This window comes from Ipomoea triloba, chromosome 5 (assembly GCF_003576645.1).
Source record: "Ipomoea triloba cultivar NCNSP0323 chromosome 5, ASM357664v1".
Lineage (NCBI taxonomy): Eukaryota > Viridiplantae > Streptophyta > Magnoliopsida > Solanales > Convolvulaceae > Ipomoea > Ipomoea triloba.
The window spans coordinates 18187512-18209668 of record NC_044920.1 but is presented as its reverse complement, the minus strand read 5'-3'; the positions used below and the strand labels follow the sequence as shown (position 1 = coordinate 18209668).

Below are 22157 nucleotides of genomic sequence, written 5' to 3'. Positions count from 1 at the left end.
TAATGATCTTATCTCTATATCTTGGATCTATGTGTTTGTGTTGATGGATTATCTATTCTTGTCTTTTGATTGTTGTTTTGATGAGATCTTGTTTGGATCTGGCCAATCTAGATGAGAGATTGAGCTCTTGACTCTTTCATGTCTTTGATTAGAGTTAGGATTTGAAGCTTTACACAATCTTAGTTCCTATGGAATTCTTGAATGAACAATAGGATAGTGTGTAGCTTATGTGTTTGATAAAATTCCTCTTAGAGCTTTGGATGCTTGTAAGCACTCCTTAGTCAAGAAACCTTAGTACACAAGGGTGGAAAAGGATTAAGACAACACACTCTTGAATAGACAACATCCTAGCAATCCCTATCCATGATCTTAGTCACACTACAATGCAACATACATGAACACTATCCAATCCCTACCCCTTTTACATACTTACAAATCATTTTTACTTTACTCTACTCTCTTGCACTCAAACCAAACCAAATGAACTCTCTTCACTCACAATCCACCCTTCACCACACTCGAATCCAATGCATGACCCGATCAAAGTAAACTCCCGAACACTTGACACACCTCCACGTCCTTCCTTCGAGACCGACACTCGGGGAGTCACTAACTTTCCGTTTTAATATACAAATATCTTTTGACATTTCACCCTATGCACGCAAGCCTTGTCAGGGTGCGAGTGATGGTCTATCTTCTCGTCATGAGACAATATATCGTTGAAGTCTCTCGCTACTAGCCAAGGTAGTTGTGATTTATCTCGAAGAGTTCTAAGAAGGTCCCGGTGTCTGCAGTTGCGTTCAGGGTATCCATAAAAGCATGTTAGCCTCCAATGTAGAGATTTGGATAGTCTAATTTTCACATCAATATGATTAAGGGAGTAGCGTAATAGGTTGACTGGGTTTCTCTCTTTCTATAGTAAAGTCAAACCTCTGTCCAGTCTTCCACCATCTATGTTAAAGGCACTTTCAAATCTCAGTTTACTCTTTAAGTTGTCTATATGTATTATTCTGAATTTGGTTTCCATGAGAAATATGAACTTAGGTTGCTTTTTGGCCTTCATAGCCTGTATTTCTTGAAATGTGCATGGATCACCCAAGTCACGACAGTTCTAACATAGTGTACTCATTGGGAGGGGCGGGTATGGGCATCCCCAAATCCCGCCAGTAACAAGTTTTTTGGAAAATCGAATTCAAACGCCATAGGTGATGTGTACTGTCCAACTTTTCCTACCGAGTCGGTGGTACGCCTTCTCTTTTGATTTGTTATTGTTAGGGCATCACACTCCTTTGTTGTTGGTGGGTTTATTGGTTCGTATACAACTACTCGAGACTTTGAGACCCCGGTGTTCTGTCCGGTGTTCTGTTGAGAGGGTTGGAATGATCTCAAGGCTTTTTCCGCCACTATACTTGAATTTGTAGTGCTATGAGCTGACCATCAGTTTTGCCGGTCGATTGTTATTTTTGGTGCAATCCAATGCTGACCGGCTGACGATGGTTGTCTATGGGGACCTGCATAGAGCCAGGCTCCAAATTGTCTCTCCCTTTACATGGTTTGACCGTCCAAAGCTTTTATGCAAAATCTTTCACCGTGCCCGATTTTTTCGCAAAGGAAGCAAAAAAAAAGAGTAGACGTTCATAGTGGAAATCAATCATAGTCCACTCATCATCGTCTTTTCTCAACTTCATTCATTTCTTTAATGGCTTGGTAATGTCCAGGGTTACTCTTATACGATAGAAAACACGCAACTAGCCGTCGAAATTCCTCTCGTCATGTTTCTCTAATCCTCCTAGAAACTTTTTGATGGCTTCAAGAACTGACTCCGATCGATATCTGGTGGGAAGACCGTGAATCTGAATCTAGAATGCTGCCTTGGATAGATCAACTGTCTCTGGATCATTTTGGTGGGAAATTTTCCATAGTATTAGATGGCTTTGTTCGTATGACTAGGGACCATCTTCAATTATACGGTTTAAGTCACCTTCATGAAAAAATAGAATATGTAAAGGCATGGTTGGAGTTCCTTTATGTTCATACCCAATGTCGGCTGCCAAATTGACGTCATTGTGTCTCTAAAGAATTAGAACTTGATCGATTTATCTGAAGCCAACTTACATGTTGCCAGAAATTTCGACTAGAGATTAGGGAGACCCCGATGGGACGTTTGGATGAATTTGGACGGAATCCTCGTCATCCAACTCAGCCAGCGTGAGATTGATTAGATCCTGAAAAATTTTGCCGGAAGCCATGCATGTATAGTGGAGATTTGACAGGGATGTTGATTAGGACGAAAACCTAGCTAGGCCACAAAGAATGGAGAGAGAGATCAATCAAAGAAGTGAGAGAGAGAAGACTATCTATTCGCTAGGATAACACCAAATTGAATTATTGATTTAAATAAACAAATTCAACATTAAATTATCTATGCATGAACATCTCCTATATAATCTTGCATTGATATACTTTGAATTACTTATTTAAAAATAATCATTGAGCATTATCCATTCGCGCAATACACATGAAAAATTAGTAATTTAATACGAGTAATAGAGTGTGGTACTTAATTTTCCTCCACAACAATGAAGTCATTGATTTTTTTTATTTGCATTCGTTGTTGAGACAAATTGTTTTGGAGTTTGTCAATTACAATTGTAAACTTGTTAAATTGGAGCCACTGGGGTTTCAACATTGTCAATACTTTGGACAATGGTGTGTTACCCCGGATTTAAATCATGCCGTGAACCCGGTAATTCTTCCCTTCGTGGGGTTAATTTAATTAATTGGGCTTGGTTCTTTTAAATAAATATATATTTCCTAATCTAGCTTATTAAATTGTTAAGAAAGCTCAATTCTCTAATTTAATTTTGTAAGGGATACCAATTGGGTCTTTTCATCCATTATAATAAATTGAATATTTATTTGGCCCAATCCTTTGAAGAATCAAGCCTTATGCTATTTAAATTAGTTCTTGATAGGGCTTAGCACATCCTTAATGTGAGAGCTCATGTTTCATTTAATTACCCTAATATTGCATACATTATGTATGTATATATTTTGTGGGATTCATATAAAAGATTTCTAATAATTAATTTCCCTAGTCTTCTTCCTTCTCCTACATGATATTCACACCACTTTCTTCATCCCTAAAAATCCTACACACATCATCTTTCATCCTAGCACGGATTCAAAGCAAGACTACTCTTTTAGGATCTCATATGCTTGGGTAAGTGTTAGATCATGTTTAGATTGCATTCTATTCTACATTTTCCTAGTCTTTATAAGTTTCTTATAAATTCTTTGGGGTGTTCTTGGGTCAAGATGATCATGGTGATGATGGTGGTTTGATGGATTGAGCTAGGAGTTGGTGTTTGGAGAAGTTAGCATAGAGGTAATCCTCCATGTTTCACTAAACCTACTTTCACTCTTGTATATATATATATATATATATATATATATATATATATATATGATTTGGTGTTTTGTGGAATCCTGTGGATTATTCTTGGTTATAGCTTGTGATTTGTTAGATTAATGAGCCTATCTTGTGGATCTTTGAGCTGTGTTAGCTATTCTTGAACCTTGGTGTGTTTGAGTCTTGTTTTGATAGATTTCATGTGTTATTTGGCTTCTGAAATGTGTAATCTGATCATATTCTGGGTACTGAAATGAGCTATCATGTATTCTGTTCTAAGTCTGGGATCGGTGCTTTGGGCTTGCACTTGCGGTGCATTCCGGCGGTATAATGTGTCCCGCTGGAGCCTTCCGCATGTGTAATGGTTGTGTGGTGTGGTAGAGAGTGGCACACCGTGGGGGTGTTCCTCCCTCTCTTGCGGAATGGGTTGGCGGAGAGTGGTGTTCCGCAGGGATGTTCCGCCAGGTCATTTTCCAGTTCTGTTCCAGTAGTTGTTTCGTGGTCTAATGACTCTGATTGTTTCTCCTTTGATTCTAGGGTATATTCTGACTATGTTATGGAGTATACTACCTTTCTTATTGAGTATGGATTCATGATTGTTAGTCATTTATCTTGAATTATTGATCGAGTATTGTTGGTTGATGCTTTGGCTAATGTTCTGAGCATGTCTTGTATTCATGTTCTGAATTTGAGTACTGCTTGCATGAGTATTTCCTTTGGAAATAAACCTAAGTTTGATGTGTTGAGGTATTGAACTCTTATGAGTAATCCTTTGGCTTCTTGAGTCTTGTGTACCCTTTGGAAAGTGGTTATTCGAGCTACAGCTCTACATGTGTATGTTATTATGGGAGGAGTTATATGGGCTTTTGTGCCTCTATGGTAATGGGCTTTTATGCCTTTGTGGTTGGGCTTTGTGCCTCTGTGGTAATGGGCTTTTATGCCTCTGTGGTTGGGCTTTGTGCCTCTGTGGTAATGAGCTTTTATGCCTCTATGGTTGGGCTTTGTGCTTCTGTGGTAATGGGCTTTTATGCCTTTGTGGTTGGGCTTTATGCCTCTGTGGTAATAGGCACCATGTGCCTCTATGGTTGGCCTTTGTGCCTCTGTGGTATGTCATTGGTGTTATGGTTTGGTGGTTTTGGGTTGGATCTTATCCTATGTTTCTTGGTGTTATGGTTTGGTGGTTTTGGGTTGGATCTTATCCTATGTTTCTTGGTGTTATGGTTTGGTGGTTTTGGGTTGGATCTTATCCTATGTTTCTTGGTGTTATGGTTTGGTGGTTTTGGGTTGGATCTTATCCTATGTTTCTTGGTGTTATGGTTTGGTGGTTTTGGGTTGGATCTTATCCTATGTTTCTTGGTGTTATGGTTTGGTGGTTTTGGGTTGGATCTTATCCTATGTTTCTTGGTGTTATGGTTTGGTGGTTTTGGGTTGGATCTTATCCTATGTTTCTTGGTGTTATGGTTTGGTGGTTTTGGGTTGGATCTTATCCTATGTTTCTTGGTGTTATGGTTTGGTGGTTTTGGGTTGGATCTTATCCTATGTTTCTTGGTGTTATGGTTTGGTGGTTTTGGGTTGGATCTTATCCTATGTTTCTTGGTGTTATGGTTTGGTGGTTTTGGGTTGGATCTTATCCTATGTTTCTTGGTGTTATGGTTTGGTGGTTTTGGGTTGGATCTTATCCTATGTTTCTTGGTGTTATGGTTTGGTGGTTTTGGGTTGGATCTTATCCTATGTTTCTTGGTGTTATGGTTTGGTGGTTTTGGGTTGGATCTTATCCTATGTTTCTTGGTGTTATGGTTTGGTGGTTTTGGGTTGGATCTTATCCTATGTTTCTTGGTGTTATGGTTTGGTGGTTTTGGGTGGGATCTTATCCTATGTTTCTTGGTCGGGTCATTCTAAGGGGGTGATGTGAGGTTGTTGATTGCTTGGTGTCACTTGAGTTGTTCAGTTGAGCTTGTGTTTTGGTTGAGTGTCTAATTATGGAACTGTGGTATTGTGGATCCATTCTTTGCTATTGAATTCGTTTGAGGTGTCCTTGATTTGTGATTCATTCAGCCTATTATTGTTGAGTCATCTGGGTTTTAAACAAAGGATAGTTTCGTTGGCGTATATATTCTATATGCGTGTGTAAAATCTATTTACAAGCTATGCTATACCACTGTATTTCTCACGAGTGTAAGTGGTGGATTACTTAGCATTTCTTTGCTAATATTTCTAACTGTTTTCGAGGTATGGAGTAGATTGTGCATGAGAGAACGCTAGCAATAGATCTACTTCTCCCTTTATGATTAACTTAGAGTTTGTTGAGTATGTTTAGACATTTCAAGCCTGCGTGCCTTGGATTCCTGTTTTGTATTGACTTGTTTAGATTTTGTTCCATTTGTGGATTTTGAGAATTGATGTTGGATTTTGCCTTAGCATGTAGGTGATGGTTACCCTAGATGTGGCGTAGCATCCTCTGTGGTTTAGTAATGGTTTCGCATTAATATAATTTGGTATTGAGATTTGCTAGCTTTTACCTTAAGTTTATTGTTTATCTCAGCTTGAAAGTTAGGGGTGTTACAAATGGTCTTACCGTTTAGAGGTTAGGTGTAGTTGTATTTTTTATGAACAACTTTGTAGTTAGGTCACACAGGTCTGGCAATGATGTAAGAATAATTTTGTCCGATAAAAAAATAAAAGTACAATATTTGTAAAGTAATGTATAATTGTACCATTATAGAAACACGCACAGACAAAAAATATTAATATCATAATGGCCTAAATCATTCACAATAATGAAATATTGAGTTTATTCTTTTTCTAAATAAAAAAAAAAGATTAATTAAACGAAAAAAAAAGGGAAAAACAAACACTTAACCTAAATTTGTCTTTTAAAAAAATGTAAGAAAATGACTTTCAAGGTTTCTTATTTGCAATCTTTAATGTTCAACTTTGAATGCTATGTATTTAGTCGGGCTAATTATTTGACCAAAGTCATGTTAAATTTTATATTGTATTTTTTAATACACTCTGACATATTCGTAGTATATGTCCTGGATAGGTTCGAACCTAAGACCTTTCTTATAAAAAGAAATGAGTAAGTTAAAAATAATAAATAGTTAACGGAATATTTCGTTACTAAAATTTATATTATTGACTCTATAACAATGTACAATGTAGTAATGAGTCAATATCCCCACTGGGGTTCAGACTTGTGACCTCTTATTTTGGAAAGTCATAGAGATATCATTGAGCTACAAGCTACTTCACAACAACAATGTATAATAGTATGTGACTGAAAACATGTTTCTTAAAAAAAAAAACCAACATGATGAGGGGGGCAAATTATTGTGTGGACCATGGTCCACATAGTGCTGTGTGACCATAACAAAAAGCACATTTTTAATATACTAAATGTACATTATTTGTGTATTGAATGTACATTATATTATATAATGTACATTCAGTACATAAATAATGTACCTCCCCTGAATACAATGTACATTATTTTTATATTGAATATACATTATTTGATAGTATGGTCCACACAGTTATATGGACAATGATCCACACAATAATGATTGGATAAGGGATTGACCCTTTTCAGCTATTGCATATGAGGTAATTAGAAGGAATTGTCTTCCTACAAATTTAAAACGCAGCCTAAAATTTGATGGATTTTAATGACATTATTGGAAACAATACTTTAGTCCTATATTACATCCAAATAATACATTTTCTTCCCAAAGAGGAAATCAATAATTTTAGCAATCTGGTAAAAGATAATGAATAATTACTGCAGATCAAAAAAGAAATCACTATAATTCAGGAAATCTTTGCAAATTCGTATATTAATTACTGTAATTCCCCTTACACTATTAATTACTTGTGACATAAAGGTGGAATGTTCTACACTATTGCTGAATCGCTGATGAAACTCAATCCTTGATTTTTTGTGATAAATTTACCTTTATAACCAGTTGAACTATTTTTCACTATTAATTACTGTAATTACCCATATAAAAAAATGTTACTGTAATTACCGTATGATGAGAAAATAACCAATTAATACTTTTGAATGTTTGGAAAGGAAATCATTGCAATTTGGGAAGTAAATTAATCAATTAATAATTTCAGCAATCGGGTAAAGACAATCAATAATTACGAACAAATCAAAAATGGAAATTACTGCAAATTTCTATACAGGCAAATTCGTACATTAACTATCGTTGTTACCTAATTACTGTAATTATCGTATGATTAGGGAATCCTTAAATGTATTTCCATAGTGGATTTTCTTTATTAAAGTTTGTATAATATGGACCATATACTTTATTTCCAATTTGGCAGATCTAAAAGGAAATCATTGTAATTCGTGTAGTAAATTAACCAATCAATAATACGGAGTATCTCGTTTGATCGGAGGGAATTAAAATTTCACTCCACATATTTTTGAATGTAAGTAAAAATTTTCGTTTGGTTGAAGAAAATTGTAATATGTGGAATTGTAATTCTCTCATTTTCGCGTAATTAGAATCTCATACTTCCACATGATATTTTCAATTTTGTCTTTTTTGGCAAAAAATAAATACAAAATTATCCTTCTTTTTCCTAACATAAAATTAATTTTCCATTTGTTTGCTCACATATCTCCCTTTCATTGTGTATCTTCTTAACACAGAACGCCGGCTCAAAGATTTGCCAACATTCTCATCCCTATATTTTTGAGCAATAATCAATAGTCCAACCTCAAGCAAGTATGTTTTCAAAAGACTTTTATCTCTTTTATTGCTTTCAATTCAAATCTAGGGTTTATTCTTTTGGATTTTCTTTACACAGTTTAATGTATCTACTCACTTGTTTGCACTTTTGTTGTTCATTTGAGTGTATTTTGTTCATTTAGTTGGGTTCAAGAGTTTATTTTGTTCATTTTGAAAACAATTGGGAGAAAAGAGAGGTCTCTTTTCTCCCAATTGTTTTCAAAATGAACAAAATAAACCCTTGAACCTTTTGGGATTAAAATAATAAAATAATAATTTATTCAAACAATTGCCATTTTAATTGCTTTCCAAACGCACCTTAAATTTTCTTTAAAGAAAAAGGTGAAAATTGCATTTTTGGTTTTCTAGTTATATCTCTAGTACAGACTTAGTTCATAAGTTACTATCTTTAACCCCTAAGTTATGCATGGAGTGACGATTTTAGTCATTGAAGAACCAAGTCAACCACTTTATTAAGTGGCAAATTATTGGTGGAAATAGTTCTCGAGGGACTAAAATCGTCACTTCATTAATAATTCAGGGGTTAAATGCATATAACTCATGGTTAAGTTCGAGTTTGCACCACATATATAACTAAATGACCAATAAGCGTCAAATAGGCCACTGCATACCAAATTGCAATTAGGCTATCGAACTAAAAAAGAATGCAATTGGGTCCCTAAACTACCCGAACTTAGACAAATAAACTCAAAATGACCTGTTTACCTGAAATGTGCTGACGTGGCGGTTACTCATTTTTAAAATAATTTTCTAAAATAATTTTAATTAAAATAATTAATTAAATTTAAAAAAAAACAGTTGGAAATGCGTCTTCGTCTCCATGGCCAGAGACGAAGACCTTCGTGGTCTTCGTCTCCATTACCAGGGAGATGAAGGCCCAATAGCCTTCGTCTCCTGGCCATGGAGACAAAGGTCCGACGAGACTTCGTCTCCCTGGCAATGGAAGTCTCCTGGCCATGGAGACGAAGACCACTATGGTCTTCGTCTCCTTGGCCGGAGACAAAGGTTTGTCTTCGGCCATGGAGACGAAGACGGTCCGGCTGTTTTGTTTTTTTTTAATTAATTATTTTAATTAAAATTATTTTAAAAATTGGTAAGCGCCACGTTAGTACAATTTTTGCTAAACAGGTTATTTTGGGTTAAATGCATGAGTTTGTTTTGTCTAAGAATTTAATTGCATTCTTTTTTAATTTGATGGCCTAATTGTAATTTTGTGTGTAATTCAGTGGCCTATTGAATCCTTAATCCAAAATAAAATTTTCCAAAGAAAAAATGCTAAGCATATGTATATATACAGTCGTACAGTACCAATGTAACATCTTGGCCGTTTTGGACTGAATTGACTACTTGGTAAGACCGTATGACCGTATATACTGGAAAGTGTAATATAACGTCGTCGTTTCGTAGGCTTTAATTTACAGCAGTTATGTTGCTGTTATCGAATATATCTTGTTCTGAATTTATGTAAATGGTGTATATATACAAACCCAGTCATATGCGTATATATCGATACTGATACTGAAATGAACTGTACCTGTAAGTTCGATTCAGTCTTAATCATCGACTCTCACTTTAATCTTCACGTATATGTTTTTGGAATATTTGTGTCTGAGTGTCTGAATCAGAAACCCTAATTCTCAAGTTTGGTATCATCCGGGGACTTGAAAGATCTAATTTTTAGGTTTTGATCAGAATTTGTTGATCTCTGCGTTTAATGGCGGATCAAGAGGATGAGGATTTGAAGATGGCGTTGAGGATGAGTCTGCAGAGCGACTCTCCGGAGCCGAAGAGGAGCAAGCCGGGAGAAAACGCCGTGGGCGGGGAAGAAGAGGAGTCGCCGGAGGTGAGGAACCGCCGGAAGCAACGGGAGCTGATGGCGGCCGCTGCCGAGAAGCGGATGATGGCCGCGAAGCATGCCGCTGCCGCTGTGTCTGCGTCTGCGGCAGCTACAGTCGTTGGAACTGTGGAAACGAGAGGGGCGATCGCTGCGAAACAAGAGAAGTCCGGTGGTTCAAGTGCTCGAACAGATAAGGCTCTTAATTTGGTCAAGCGTGAGGATAAAAATGTCAACTTGGGGAAAGAGTTATCTGTTGCGGAAGCTGAGCAGTTGTTCTCGTTGATTTTCGGCAGTGCAGTCACGAAAGAAGTACTTAGGCAGTGGAGTAATCAGGGCATTAGGTATGGTCCAGTTCACTCTATGGATTTTGCATTGTTGTTTCTTCAAAAATTTCAACTTTATTGTATATTTAGCTCATTGTCGAATATAATTGAATCTGGAGACGTTTATTTTCTGGTGATTAGTGTTTCGTAGCATCTAGAATTGCTTGAATTAGTTCTCATTTAAAAATCACTCATTTGTTGACTTTTAATTGCTTATGCTCATGAATTCCCCATTGTTGTGAAAATGTTGGCAAGTTGCTTTTATATGCTGTATACTGTATATTGCCACCATGTGAATTGTGTATATATATATATTTATCATTAGCTATAATGCTGCATGGTTGGCTTCTTCTTTCTTTCCTTTAAAATTAGGAAAAACTAACTTATTTCATATCCATGACTATCTTTAATGCAAATCTAATATTGTAAGAAATTGCCACACATTGAGTTAGAAACTCACTTAATCTGATTAGAATGGCCAGGTGAGTGAACATTTAACTTGTAGGTATGTTACCATTTTATAAAATCAAAGCAGTTGCTTATGATCCTTGGCAATCACTGTGGTCAGTATTGCCTTATTGGTGGTAGACAGATGGTTTTGCATTTCTTCATGCATGGTGTTATCTACTTACCACCCTATAATAAGTTTATCCCATAATTGGTGGGGCCTTGGGAAGTATATCTAATGTCTAATGTACATGTAATATGACGCTGTCTGAATCATTTGCAATGTCTGAACTTAATAGAAATATAACTGTGCATCCTTCAGCAGAATCATTTACAATGTCTTGGCTGGGGCCGTTCTTCACCTCATTTTATTTGTGACATTTGGTGGAGTAGCAAACCACTGATCTTTGAGCTGGAAGTCATATGATTTGAAGTAATAGAGATAAATGGTGCACACTTAAAAAGGGTAGGTAGTAAAGGTGGCCTAAGCTGGAATAGATCTATTGGTCAAACATATTCATTCCATTTAAGCTGACATTATGATACCTATGTTCCAAAATAAAGCAGAATCTTTTTGGCAAAAAAAATCAGTTCTAAGCAGATTGTGTTGTACTTTCTTCAAACAAGTACTAGCACATTATTAGATTGCTAGTAAAAATCTTTTACTGACAAAATGTGGGACCTTTTGAAGAAACAATTGATATGTTTTTGATAGTGAGGTGTAGAACAGGTGCTCTTTAATTATGTGACTGACTTTGTTGGTCCTTGAAACCATGGTGTAAATATTGAATATGTTTCTCTTTACAATCTATGAATAAGTTCTTAGCAACACAACCTGTCTGGTCGGAATTTTACCCATCATAATTTAGGTTTATGGTGTAGGTGTGTGTTAATGACCTCATTTGTATTTGTAAATAAGGCCATACTGATTCCATACTTTTTTTTTTTTTGGTTTTTTTTTTTTTTTTGTTTTTTTTTTTGTTTTTTTGTTTTTTGTTTTTTATTGATAATGTTTTTGCTAGAAACAATAATTATTGTACCAAGAGGGAGTACTAGGTAAAGTGAAAAGTGTGATGTCTCATCTTGCAGGAAAGGTTTCTTTGTTTTAAACAACACTGAATTTCCTGTATCAGAACTGCTATTTTCAGTTATGTAATCTTTGACAACTAGTTTATGGGAGATGTGTAACTCATACATTGATTTAATATCTACTCAAAATGTAAGCTATTGATCAGTGGTGCAAGAGGATGCTGCTCTGTTTTGTGAAACAGGAATTTCTCCTCTTCTGGTCTCAGCTTCAAGCGTAATAGGTTTCAGTGTTCAGTTGGTTCCATTTTACTTGTAAATACTTGATTGGATCAATGCTGTGGTTATTTTATGCTCTCAGAACTTTTGTTATTGGATTTAGTGTTATGTTTATTATTCTGTTTTTGAGTCCTAGTTATTTATTATTTATTCATTTATTTTTTAATCTTGTGTTCAAAATTATGGAGTTCTTCGTCTTGGGTATAGATAATGCCACATTCCATTTTGCTAACATATGCTAACAAACTTTCTGTAGGTTTAGTTGTGATCCAGAAACATCTATGGGTTTAGTGCAGCATGAAGGTGGGCCATGTGGTGTACTAGCAGCAATTCAAGTAATACTCAGATTTCTCTTTACATTTGTAATTTAAATACAATCTGTTATGTAATTTTCAAGAATTACTTCTCATATTATTACTGCATCCAAGGCAGAAAGGAATCAGATGATACATCTTACCCTTTCGGCCTTTCTCCAACAAATATGAACTAGATCCCTTGATTCAATTATTCCACAACTCTATTCTATCATGCTCTATTGACTGAATATTCTGATTTATATAAGAAAATGGAGCGCTTCAGAAAATATCCTGTAGATTGTTTTGACCGTATGTATCTTTGAAAGTGTTCAGCTTGTGGATGTGTAAAGGAAAAACAATATATCATGAATATGTTGTTCAAATTTCCATGTGAATTGAACGTATTTATCTAAGAATCTATTAAAAGTTCAGTTCATAATTGTGGAGATATATTTATTATGGAGAAGTGTAAGTCTGTACCCTATAAACAAATAGCTTGTTAAAGGGAAGGATAAATATCATCGCAAGAAAACCCTATAAAACTTAACCAACTGTAGCAAGGTATCAATGTTGATTCCTTGGAAACAAAAGTAGTAAGGTATGAAAGTTTATGTGCTCCAATAGTAAACAAATTAAAATACCATGGAACTTGACTCCTTTGAGTTTCATGCATATAAAATGAAAAGATTTGTTGATGGGGTTTTGACTCGCGTGTGCACACTTGTTGAAAGCAAGCGCTTTGTTGCCTAAGCGACTAAGTGAGCACGAGGGACACTACATTGCATCACTTTAGTGAAGCAATGGAAAACACAAAAGAACAACGAAGTGAGGAAAAGCGATCTTCCTCAAATTTTGATCTAGTACATGGCAAGCACATAGCTTCTGGCGATCAATTGGTAATTCCATAGCTTTTGGCATTCTGTTGGTCACTCCATAGCTTTAGGCAAGAATCGGTCAACCTCTAAGAGGTATATTACTTCACCTTAGAGAATCGACTCCATAGCTTCAGACGACTCCAATCTCTTCTCCTTCATTCACCACGAAGAAGCTTGGCCATTATTGTGTTTTTCTTTCTCTCTTTCTTGGTTGTTTGCTTCTTCTGTTATGTTTTCCCGTCATGGGCAAGAAAACATATGAAAAAAAAAGAAGACACTGGGTTACTTGAGACCCAAAACTCACTTACTCTTTTTTGGGATTAAATTTCTGCTTGTTCTATTATTCCAAATAACACTCCCTTCTATAGGGTTGATTACAAAGGTTCCTAAACTAAGAATAATTATTTGGTAGTTTCTAAATAATTATAATCTACCTAAACTAATCCGAAGATTAACAGTAATAAGTTAAATAACTATTTAGTAATTTCTAAATAACTATTTATTAGTTTCTAAATAACTATTTAGTAATTTATTAATATCTAAACTATGTAATATAATAAAAAAAGACTTCCCAGCATGTATCATTACTCCCCCCTCTTGGACCTCAAGCTTGATAACCTCATCAGCACGTAGCCAACACCTCCCATGATCAAATGGCCTCCCCAAAAGAAGTGAAAATGGAAAAGCCTCTAGTGGCATTCTACGGATCCATGGAGGAGCGAACAGTGGTGAGGAAGATCCCGAACTTGGACATCCTTTGAAGGAGTTAGTTGGAACAACAACATTGGATAATGAGGGAGACACCAAATATGAAGACTGACCAATACTATACGACACAACCCTTAAATGAGATGTGGTTGGAGAGTGGTGAAATAACCCTCCCATGCATAGGAAAGTTTTTGGAAAGGGCACAACCTCAATTTCAGAAGAGTCGGCAGCCATTTGTGTTGAATCAACATGAGGCTGATCAGCTAAAATGTTGGCTTGCATCGGCGCTATCTCCACGTGGGTGGTCAACAATGATTGTTGATGAGTCAAGTGGAGTAGCATCAACCTTTGTTGGCTGAATTTTGGAGAGAATCGGCGGAAGCCAGTCCTTCAGGTCATCGGCAAGTCTGCGTAAATCTTTGTGTAAGCTTTTCAACACAATCGCTATTTTTGTGAGAGCTTCAAACTCCGACTGAGTGATGCCCATGACGCCGGTAACGGAGCCGATGTTATGTTCTCCCGTCATGGGCAAGAAAACATAAGAAAAAGAAGAAGACACTGGGCTTGCTTGAGACCCAAACCTCCCTTAGACCATTTTTTGGGATTAAATTTCTGCTTGTTCTATTATTCCAAATAACACTCCCTTTTATAGGGTTGATTACAAAGGTTCCTAAACTAAGAATAATTATTTGGTAGTTCCTAAATAAATAATCTACTTAAACTAATTCGAAGACTAAGAGTAATAAGTTAACTTAGTAATTTCTAAATAACTATTTAGTAATTTATTAATATCTAAACTATGTAATATAATAAAATAAGACTTCCTAGCATGTATCATCTCCCCTCTGTCTCTCTCGACCCACTGACTAAAAGAGAAGAGTGGGCAGTGCACACTCCAAGCAATGGTGTCTTAAACCCTTATTAATAATTTAATTAATAATTTAATTAACAAAGAGTGGGCAGTGTGGCTTTTTTAAAATAAATAAAACCTTAGCTAATGCATTCAATATGATACTTGATTAATATTTCAATATCTATTCAATATGATGCTTGTGTTTATTTAGATAAATAATGATTGATGAATAATGGAATATATTATGTTAATATGGTAATATTATTTTTATTATGTGAATTGTAGAATTTTGTACACCCGTTAAAAGCAATCATTTTTTCGCTTAATGGTATACATCAAAGATAAAGATGCAATATGCTTGTATTGTTATAAAATGATGTCAACTATAGTATTTTTCTCTTAAAAATTGCATTATAAACCATTTAAATACCATTCTAGATTATAAAATTGAGGGAAAGTCATACTTGTAGTCATTCAATTGTTCATGGGTTACGAATGTAGTCCCTATATTTTAATTGTTGTATATCTAGTCCTTCAATTGTACCTAGTTGCAAATCTAGTCATTTGTTTAAAGCACTAAATTTACAACTAAGTCAACAATTGAAGGACTAGATTTGTAAATAGGTCAACGGTTGAAGAACTAGGTTTATAACAATTGAAAGACATGGACTAAATTAATGACTTGGTTAATAATTGAAGGATTAGATTGACAACAATTGAAAGACAAGGACTACATTTGTAACAAGGGAACAACTAAGGGGCCAAAAGTGTAATTTTCGCTAAAATTAAACTTTGCTACCTTGTGTTGCTTTTTATACAAAAGCAACGCTTCTCTTCGCGCTTTGAAGTGAGGTAAACCTGTTGCTTTGCTATGCTTGTTTCTTTAAAAAACTTTGTGCGCGTGTATAGAAATGTGCCTGCTTGAATGCGTTATTATTTTGGTGTAAAGAAGAGTCTTACCTTTGACATTCAGGATTTCATGGAGTGTTTAACCACTATGAATAGACCTTTTGTAATGCTCTGAACCTGATTTGTGCATTCATGTTGATAATAAATTATCTATAAAGCATTAGCAACTTTCCATCTTTTTCACAAAACATGCTTTGATGGTGCAGGCTTTTGTTCTAAAATACCTTTTATTTTCCATGGAGGAGTTAAATACTACAATGCCAAGCATATCAACAAATACAGGCTTGAGAGGATTTTCCAAACATGAATATGTAGGTGCTGATATTTTTTCTTCTCTTACTGAGGACAAGAAATCAATGTGAGTAATCTCTATTTTTTAAGTGATTTGAAATCAAGATGAATAATCTGTCAATTCTGTTTCTTGATGTTCTAATATCATTGTCTTTCAAGATGAAAGGAAAAATAACATTGTACATGAAGTATGGCTGCAATTCTTATGCTTCTTCTGACTTGTTTATGCTCTGGGAAGAGTAGATCATGTAATTGGAGTAATTTTTAATTTTAGTTGAAAATGATATACTAGTTCCAGTTAATTTAACTCTTTACTGCCTTTCAAACTCAATCTAAAATCTAAATTCTTTTTATCAGTCAGATAATCCTCAGTTATTCCTTGGTTGACAATATTAGAGATATTGTTGCCACTGCAGTAATACCACAATAACAAATGCAGTTTGTGCATCTTTTCAGATTTTATGTTTTGATTTTGATTTTCTCATAGCAGGCTTTTTACACTGGGTATGAAGAGGCATGGTGCCAATTGGCACTGTATATATATATATATATATATATTTGTATGGTTTTTTTCCTACATATCTGATAACCTAGTCTGACAATAATACCAACTTACTTTGCATAAGAGAGACTTGTCACATAACTATATATGATTGTGTGTAAGAAAGAGTGAATTTGTTTCATTTTTTCCTGAAATTTTATCTCACATGAAACCTTTGAATATTTTACATAAGCATGAAGTATGGTAACTTTTGGCTACATTGTGACAGAGCATTGGTGAGAAGTATGGCCGAGATATTGTTTTTATGTGGAACTAATGGAAGGGCTGTTATAGCATCTTTGAGAATTCTCGATGGTGACCTTGAAGGGTCTGTTGACAGCTCAAGGGATGAGGTGAGGCACTAAAACACTATTCATATGTTGTTTAGTGGGGAATTGCTATCCATAATTTTCCTTGAAGAATGGTAACTTCTCTATTAATTTATTTTACAATGCTATGCTTATGTAATACTTCCTCAGTCCTTGTATTTACAGGCTTTGTCTTCAATGAATAATTGAAATGCAGCAAGTTGCTGAGTTTCAAAAGAAACCTAATAGCCTATGTATTTACTATTTAGAGCCAACCACTGTAGGTAATAAAATTTTTTTTGTGAATTTTTAATAGATGTCTTCTTCCTATACAGGTCATTGCAAAAGCACTTGACGGTCTTACAATTGAATCAGGCTTGGACTTCCACAATGTTCTAATTGTTAATGAATACACTTCACCAGCAAGTGCACTTGAAAGGATCGAAGCAATGCTTCCTGTATACCGGAGTCGTATGGGAGCAATGCTTTTCCTCATATCTGCTTTGCTTTCTCGAGGAATGGTAAGTTATTTTGTGACAAAGCTTCCCTTTAAAGACAGATAATTTGTTACTCTTCCTTTAGGCGTACTAGAAAGATGAAATCTAGCAGTGGTCTGGTTAAAATCTAATTGATTTATCATGGAAAAAGATGAAATCCAGCATTTGCATGTAGTCTTTGTATCATTTAAGTAGTTAGGTGCTCTTTTAACTTTGTGCATTTTGATTACCTATCTATCCAAAATTAGAAAGCTCTTGGTATATTATTTTTGAGAGAAGTTTACCTAAAATAAGAATGTCTTTTAGCAGCTTATCAAGGTGAAATCTATATCGAAATATAGGAAGGGCAGTGCATGTTGGGAAGGTTAACTATACTAATGTAGACCACAATGGCAAACATTGGCAGATAACAAAATCTATTTTCAATTTTAGACATTTCCTCAGTCAGCCTTGCTTGTGTACATTCACAAAGGAACAATTAATCTAAAGTGTAAAGAGTAAATGTGTTATGTAGTTAGACTAATTGGTGCTTGGATAAACCGATCATATTTTCATTAAGTAATCTTCTTTGATATCCTTAAGACATCAATCCCTGATAATTATGAAGTTTACGAGGTTTGTAACTTGAGAATTTTCCTCCAACACTGATTTCTTATTCAAAATTTGTCCTATACATTGGTAATGTGTTGTTTTTTTGAAACCTGTATTACTCTGATTTCATATTTTTCCACTGTTACTGCAGCACATACTCAGTAGATATGAGTACTTAGCATGTATATTGAAATGCATACACCACTTCAAAATTGAATGTATGTCTATAGTTTTGTGCGATTTACAGTTTTGTTAGATTTGCTATGAAGAGGATATGCAAGTTTCATAGCAGTTGGGCTTCAAGGTGAAATGTTTTTAACACCACAATTTCACATGAAAGAGGACACCATCTTTTTGTATAGGACCTGTTAAAGTACAACGGCAAATTAAGATCTCAGATGTCCTTGAGCACTAATGTCCATGTACTTGAATAACAATGATGTTGTTGGAGACATGCAATTTGCACTTATAGGTTTGTCTCCTTACCTAGCTTGCTTGTGTATTGACAATGTTTTTTTATGTTCATCTAGGATTCTGTTCAGGCTGACAGGGATGATCCCTCTCAACCATTGGTTACTGCTCCTTTTGGGCATGCTTCTCAGGTACCCGAGGAGCAATGAATTGGCATTCCTCTTGCTACTGGCAAATCTCCACTCTCCTTACATATTTACAATTCCTTTCAGCAACAATATTAACCTCCATATTTGTATAACAGGAAATTGTAAACCTATTGCTATGTGGAAGGGCTGTGGCAAATGTTTTTGATGGGATGATGGACTTAGGTGGTGGCATGTTTGTGAAGGGTATATCGACAACTGTTGAAGTTGGATTCCTTACTCTGCTAGAATCCCTAAACTACTGTAAGGTTGGGCAGTATTTGAAGTGCCCAAGGTGGCCGATTTGGGTTGTTGGTAGTGAATCTCATTATACGGTCCTATTTGCTCTTGATACCAAAGTTCAAGAGGAGAATGAACTTGAGGGTAGAGAATCACAGATCCGAAGAGCATTTGATGCACATGATCAAAGTGGTGGTGGAGGATTCATTGGTGTGGAAGGTTTCCACCAAGTCCTTAGGGATACTAATATTATTCTCCCAGCTGAGAAGCTCGAGCAACTTTGCAACACGGGATTCATTGTGTGGAGTGAATTTTGGCAGATTCTTTTGGATCTCGACAAGAATCTTGGAGGATTGAAAGATTCTAGTGGCTTATTGGGGAAAAAGGTTTTTGATCTTTATCACTTCAATGGGATTGCAAAATCAGTTATGAACGGGAACCAAGCGTCGTCTGGAAGAGAAATTCCAATACAAAGACCAAGACTGACCAAGTTGAGGGTTTCAGTTCCCCCGAGGTGGACTCCAGAAGAATTTATGTCAGATGTTCCGGCTAAAATTGATCCTGGGGCAAAGGACACAGTCACTGAAGTGTCTAAACCCGAGCCTTCTCAGCATGCTCCTTTAGTCGACTGCATTCGGACGCGCTGGGCGCGTGCCACTTGTAGTTGGGAAGGCGATGCACCCAGTATAGTCTGATTGGTTTATGAGCTTAATCCGAAGAACCCCGTTGATACAGACAACATAACATCTGGAAGCAAGTGAGCATGAAGGGATTTGGAAGGAGATCATTTCAAGCTATGAGTTTTGTACCAGAGGCAACATTGTACTAGTGTAATTTTATTACTCCAATTTGGTTTGAAAAAGTCCTATTCCGAGGGATGAAGGACGATGTGTTCCAATTATCTTTTCTTTTCCAACCTAGGGAATTTGATTGATTATATGCGTTGGATATTGATTTGTTTTTTTCCCCAAATTTTTGTTTTTTTTTCTGTACAAGGGGAGGCGATGGATGAATAATCGTAGAATTGGTTGGTTGGTTATATAGATTGGTTGTTGTAACTGTAAAAACCCTCCCCTCTATTTGTAATGAATTGAAAGCTGCTGAATAGCAGAGGCTGAGGGTGGAGATTGGAGGAAGAAATGCAGCAGGCAGAGATGGGATATTACAAACCAGGGACTTGGACCTGGAGTAGTTCCAATATTTACCATTATATAACTTGTCTCTTTTTGCAGATGATAACATACTTTAGTATCGAGTAACAAATTGCAGATAAGTAGAAGTATTTTTCTTCTACTTGCAGGTAGGTAACATCGCTCAGATGTCCCTACATACCGTACCATTAACAACATGTTTAGCTCACGGAATGGATTTTGAGGGAATATGAATGTTATTCCATAGAGGATGGAATAAACAAACAAGTAATAGAATATAAATTGTATTTTATGGTTTGGTTCGTTAAGAGAATAGACATTTATAATTATAATAATAATTATATTTTAGTGTTTGGTTGGTTATATCTACTATACTAATAAGAGCCCAAGAGAGTTAGGCCTAAAATGGGTAGAAAAAATGGCGGTCAAATTATTTAATCAAAAGGATGGTTCAGATGAATTATTTAATCAAATAGATGGTTAAGATAATTCAAATTAATATTATTAATAGAGATTACCTAATTTAACCTTACTTTTATGATTATCCGTTAAGTTTTCCGTTAAATAATCTCTTTTCCGTTAATATTCCGTTAACTTTTAATTTACCCATAAATTTCTATAAGAAAGATCTTAGGTTCGAACTTTATCTCAATCAAATTTGACATAATTAAGTTTCTCACTCTATTTACTCTTATTAAATTAAATAAGTTAGTAGCTACAACAAAAAATGATACATATGTATTTCTTTAATTTAGAATTATGTGTCTACAATACCTTTATTTGAAAAAATTATTCATTATAAAAAAATTAAATTAAATAAGAGAAATAATTTCATTAGTTATATTGTCTTTATTTTCTCTTATGCAAAGATTCTTTACATTCAAATTTATCAATTGATATTCATTACATTGTCCATTATCTTATTTTTACAATATCTTGTAATTAAATATCAAAGTTATAGTACGAAATAATGTTATATATTTATTTACCAAGTATTTTATTAATACTATGAATTTTTTTTTTAAATTTGAAGCTAATTATATTAACTACTTGGGGATTGGTTGACAAAGAGAGTACTCAAATAACCCAACAAATTGAAGCGGAATCGCTCTATTTTACTCTTATTGAATTAAATAAATTAGTAGTTACACCAAAAAATGATACATATGTATTTCTTTAATACCATGAAAAAAAAATAAAAAAGAATAGTTTGAAACCAATCATATTTTTTTTAAATCGGAAGGGAGGGGGGGACCCCGGGGAGTTAACAATTATGTTCCTCCACCCCGGTTAGGAATTCCACCCCTTCTATTCCACCCTGGGCTGCCAGGAGCTGGCCCTGAAGTAGTTGCAAAGTCGGTCTTCTTACTACTGCCGCCACTACCACAGCCTTCTCCTCCGTTCACCGCCACCGCTACTGAAGCACTACCAGTGTTCGAGGGCGCAGCAGACCCCCATTGAGCAGCGAGATGTAGAAGTGGAGGTTACCTGACAATTGCAATGCTAAAGTGAACCAAAGAACTGTCCGACTGGACAGCTCAGGTGTGGTCGCACGTTAAGAAATGGCTGCACTGGTCGTTGAATGTATATACAAAAATATGGGATTGTGTGATGTAGAGGGGACCATGAGACCCATGTTTGCTTGACGTATGCCAAATCTTCAAGATAGGCATCATCGCTCACACTTGGGCACTCGCGAAAGCTTTGTGTGTCATCACCCTGAGTCGCTCCAAGAAACGCTAGCTTGTCAGCCACTCTATTTTGCTCTCTGTAGACCACCCGACAAGTTACTCTCCAGTCCATGGCTAGCCAACCTTTCACCTCATCTATGCGTTGTTTCAAAGGGCCGCGATTCGTTGCTTCCCCTTGAATCCAGTGGACAACATTCTTGGCATCAGACTGCAGTTCAATGTCACGATAGCCTCTCTGCCACGCCCATCGAAGTCCTTCTGCAATTGCGGTTGCTTCGATCAGCGTCGCATCACCATACGGTACTCTGCACGACACGCCTTCTATCCACTCTCCGTTCTTGTTCCGAATGACTCCACCCCATCCAGCCGTGGTGGTACCAGCTTTGGTGCTCCCATCCACGTTGAGTGTGACACCATGCTCCGTAGCTGCTTTCCACCGGAGCCGGCGAACTGTGATTCTGTCTGACATAGCTCTGCTGTCGTTGAGATGAGCAAAGGCACGTTCAATCTCCTCATTTGTTTC

At 35.9% G+C, this 22157-nt stretch overlaps 1 protein-coding gene across 1 annotated transcript; it reads left to right on the top strand.

The window, feature by feature from the left end:
• Positions 1-9662: 9662 nt before the first annotated feature.
• On the top strand, positions 9663-20007 carry LOC116019864 (ubiquitin carboxyl-terminal hydrolase MINDY-3-like). The gene is made up of 7 exons (XM_031260221.1): positions 9663-10353; positions 12344-12422; positions 15935-16086; positions 16790-16913; positions 17204-17389; positions 18487-18558; positions 18672-20007. Exons 1-7 carry the CDS (start codon positions 9890-9892, stop codon positions 19485-19487), a joined length of 1893 nt encoding a protein of 630 aa, XP_031116081.1. The 5' UTR covers positions 9663-9889; the 3' UTR covers positions 19488-20007.
• Positions 20008-22157: the final 2150 nt, after the last annotated feature.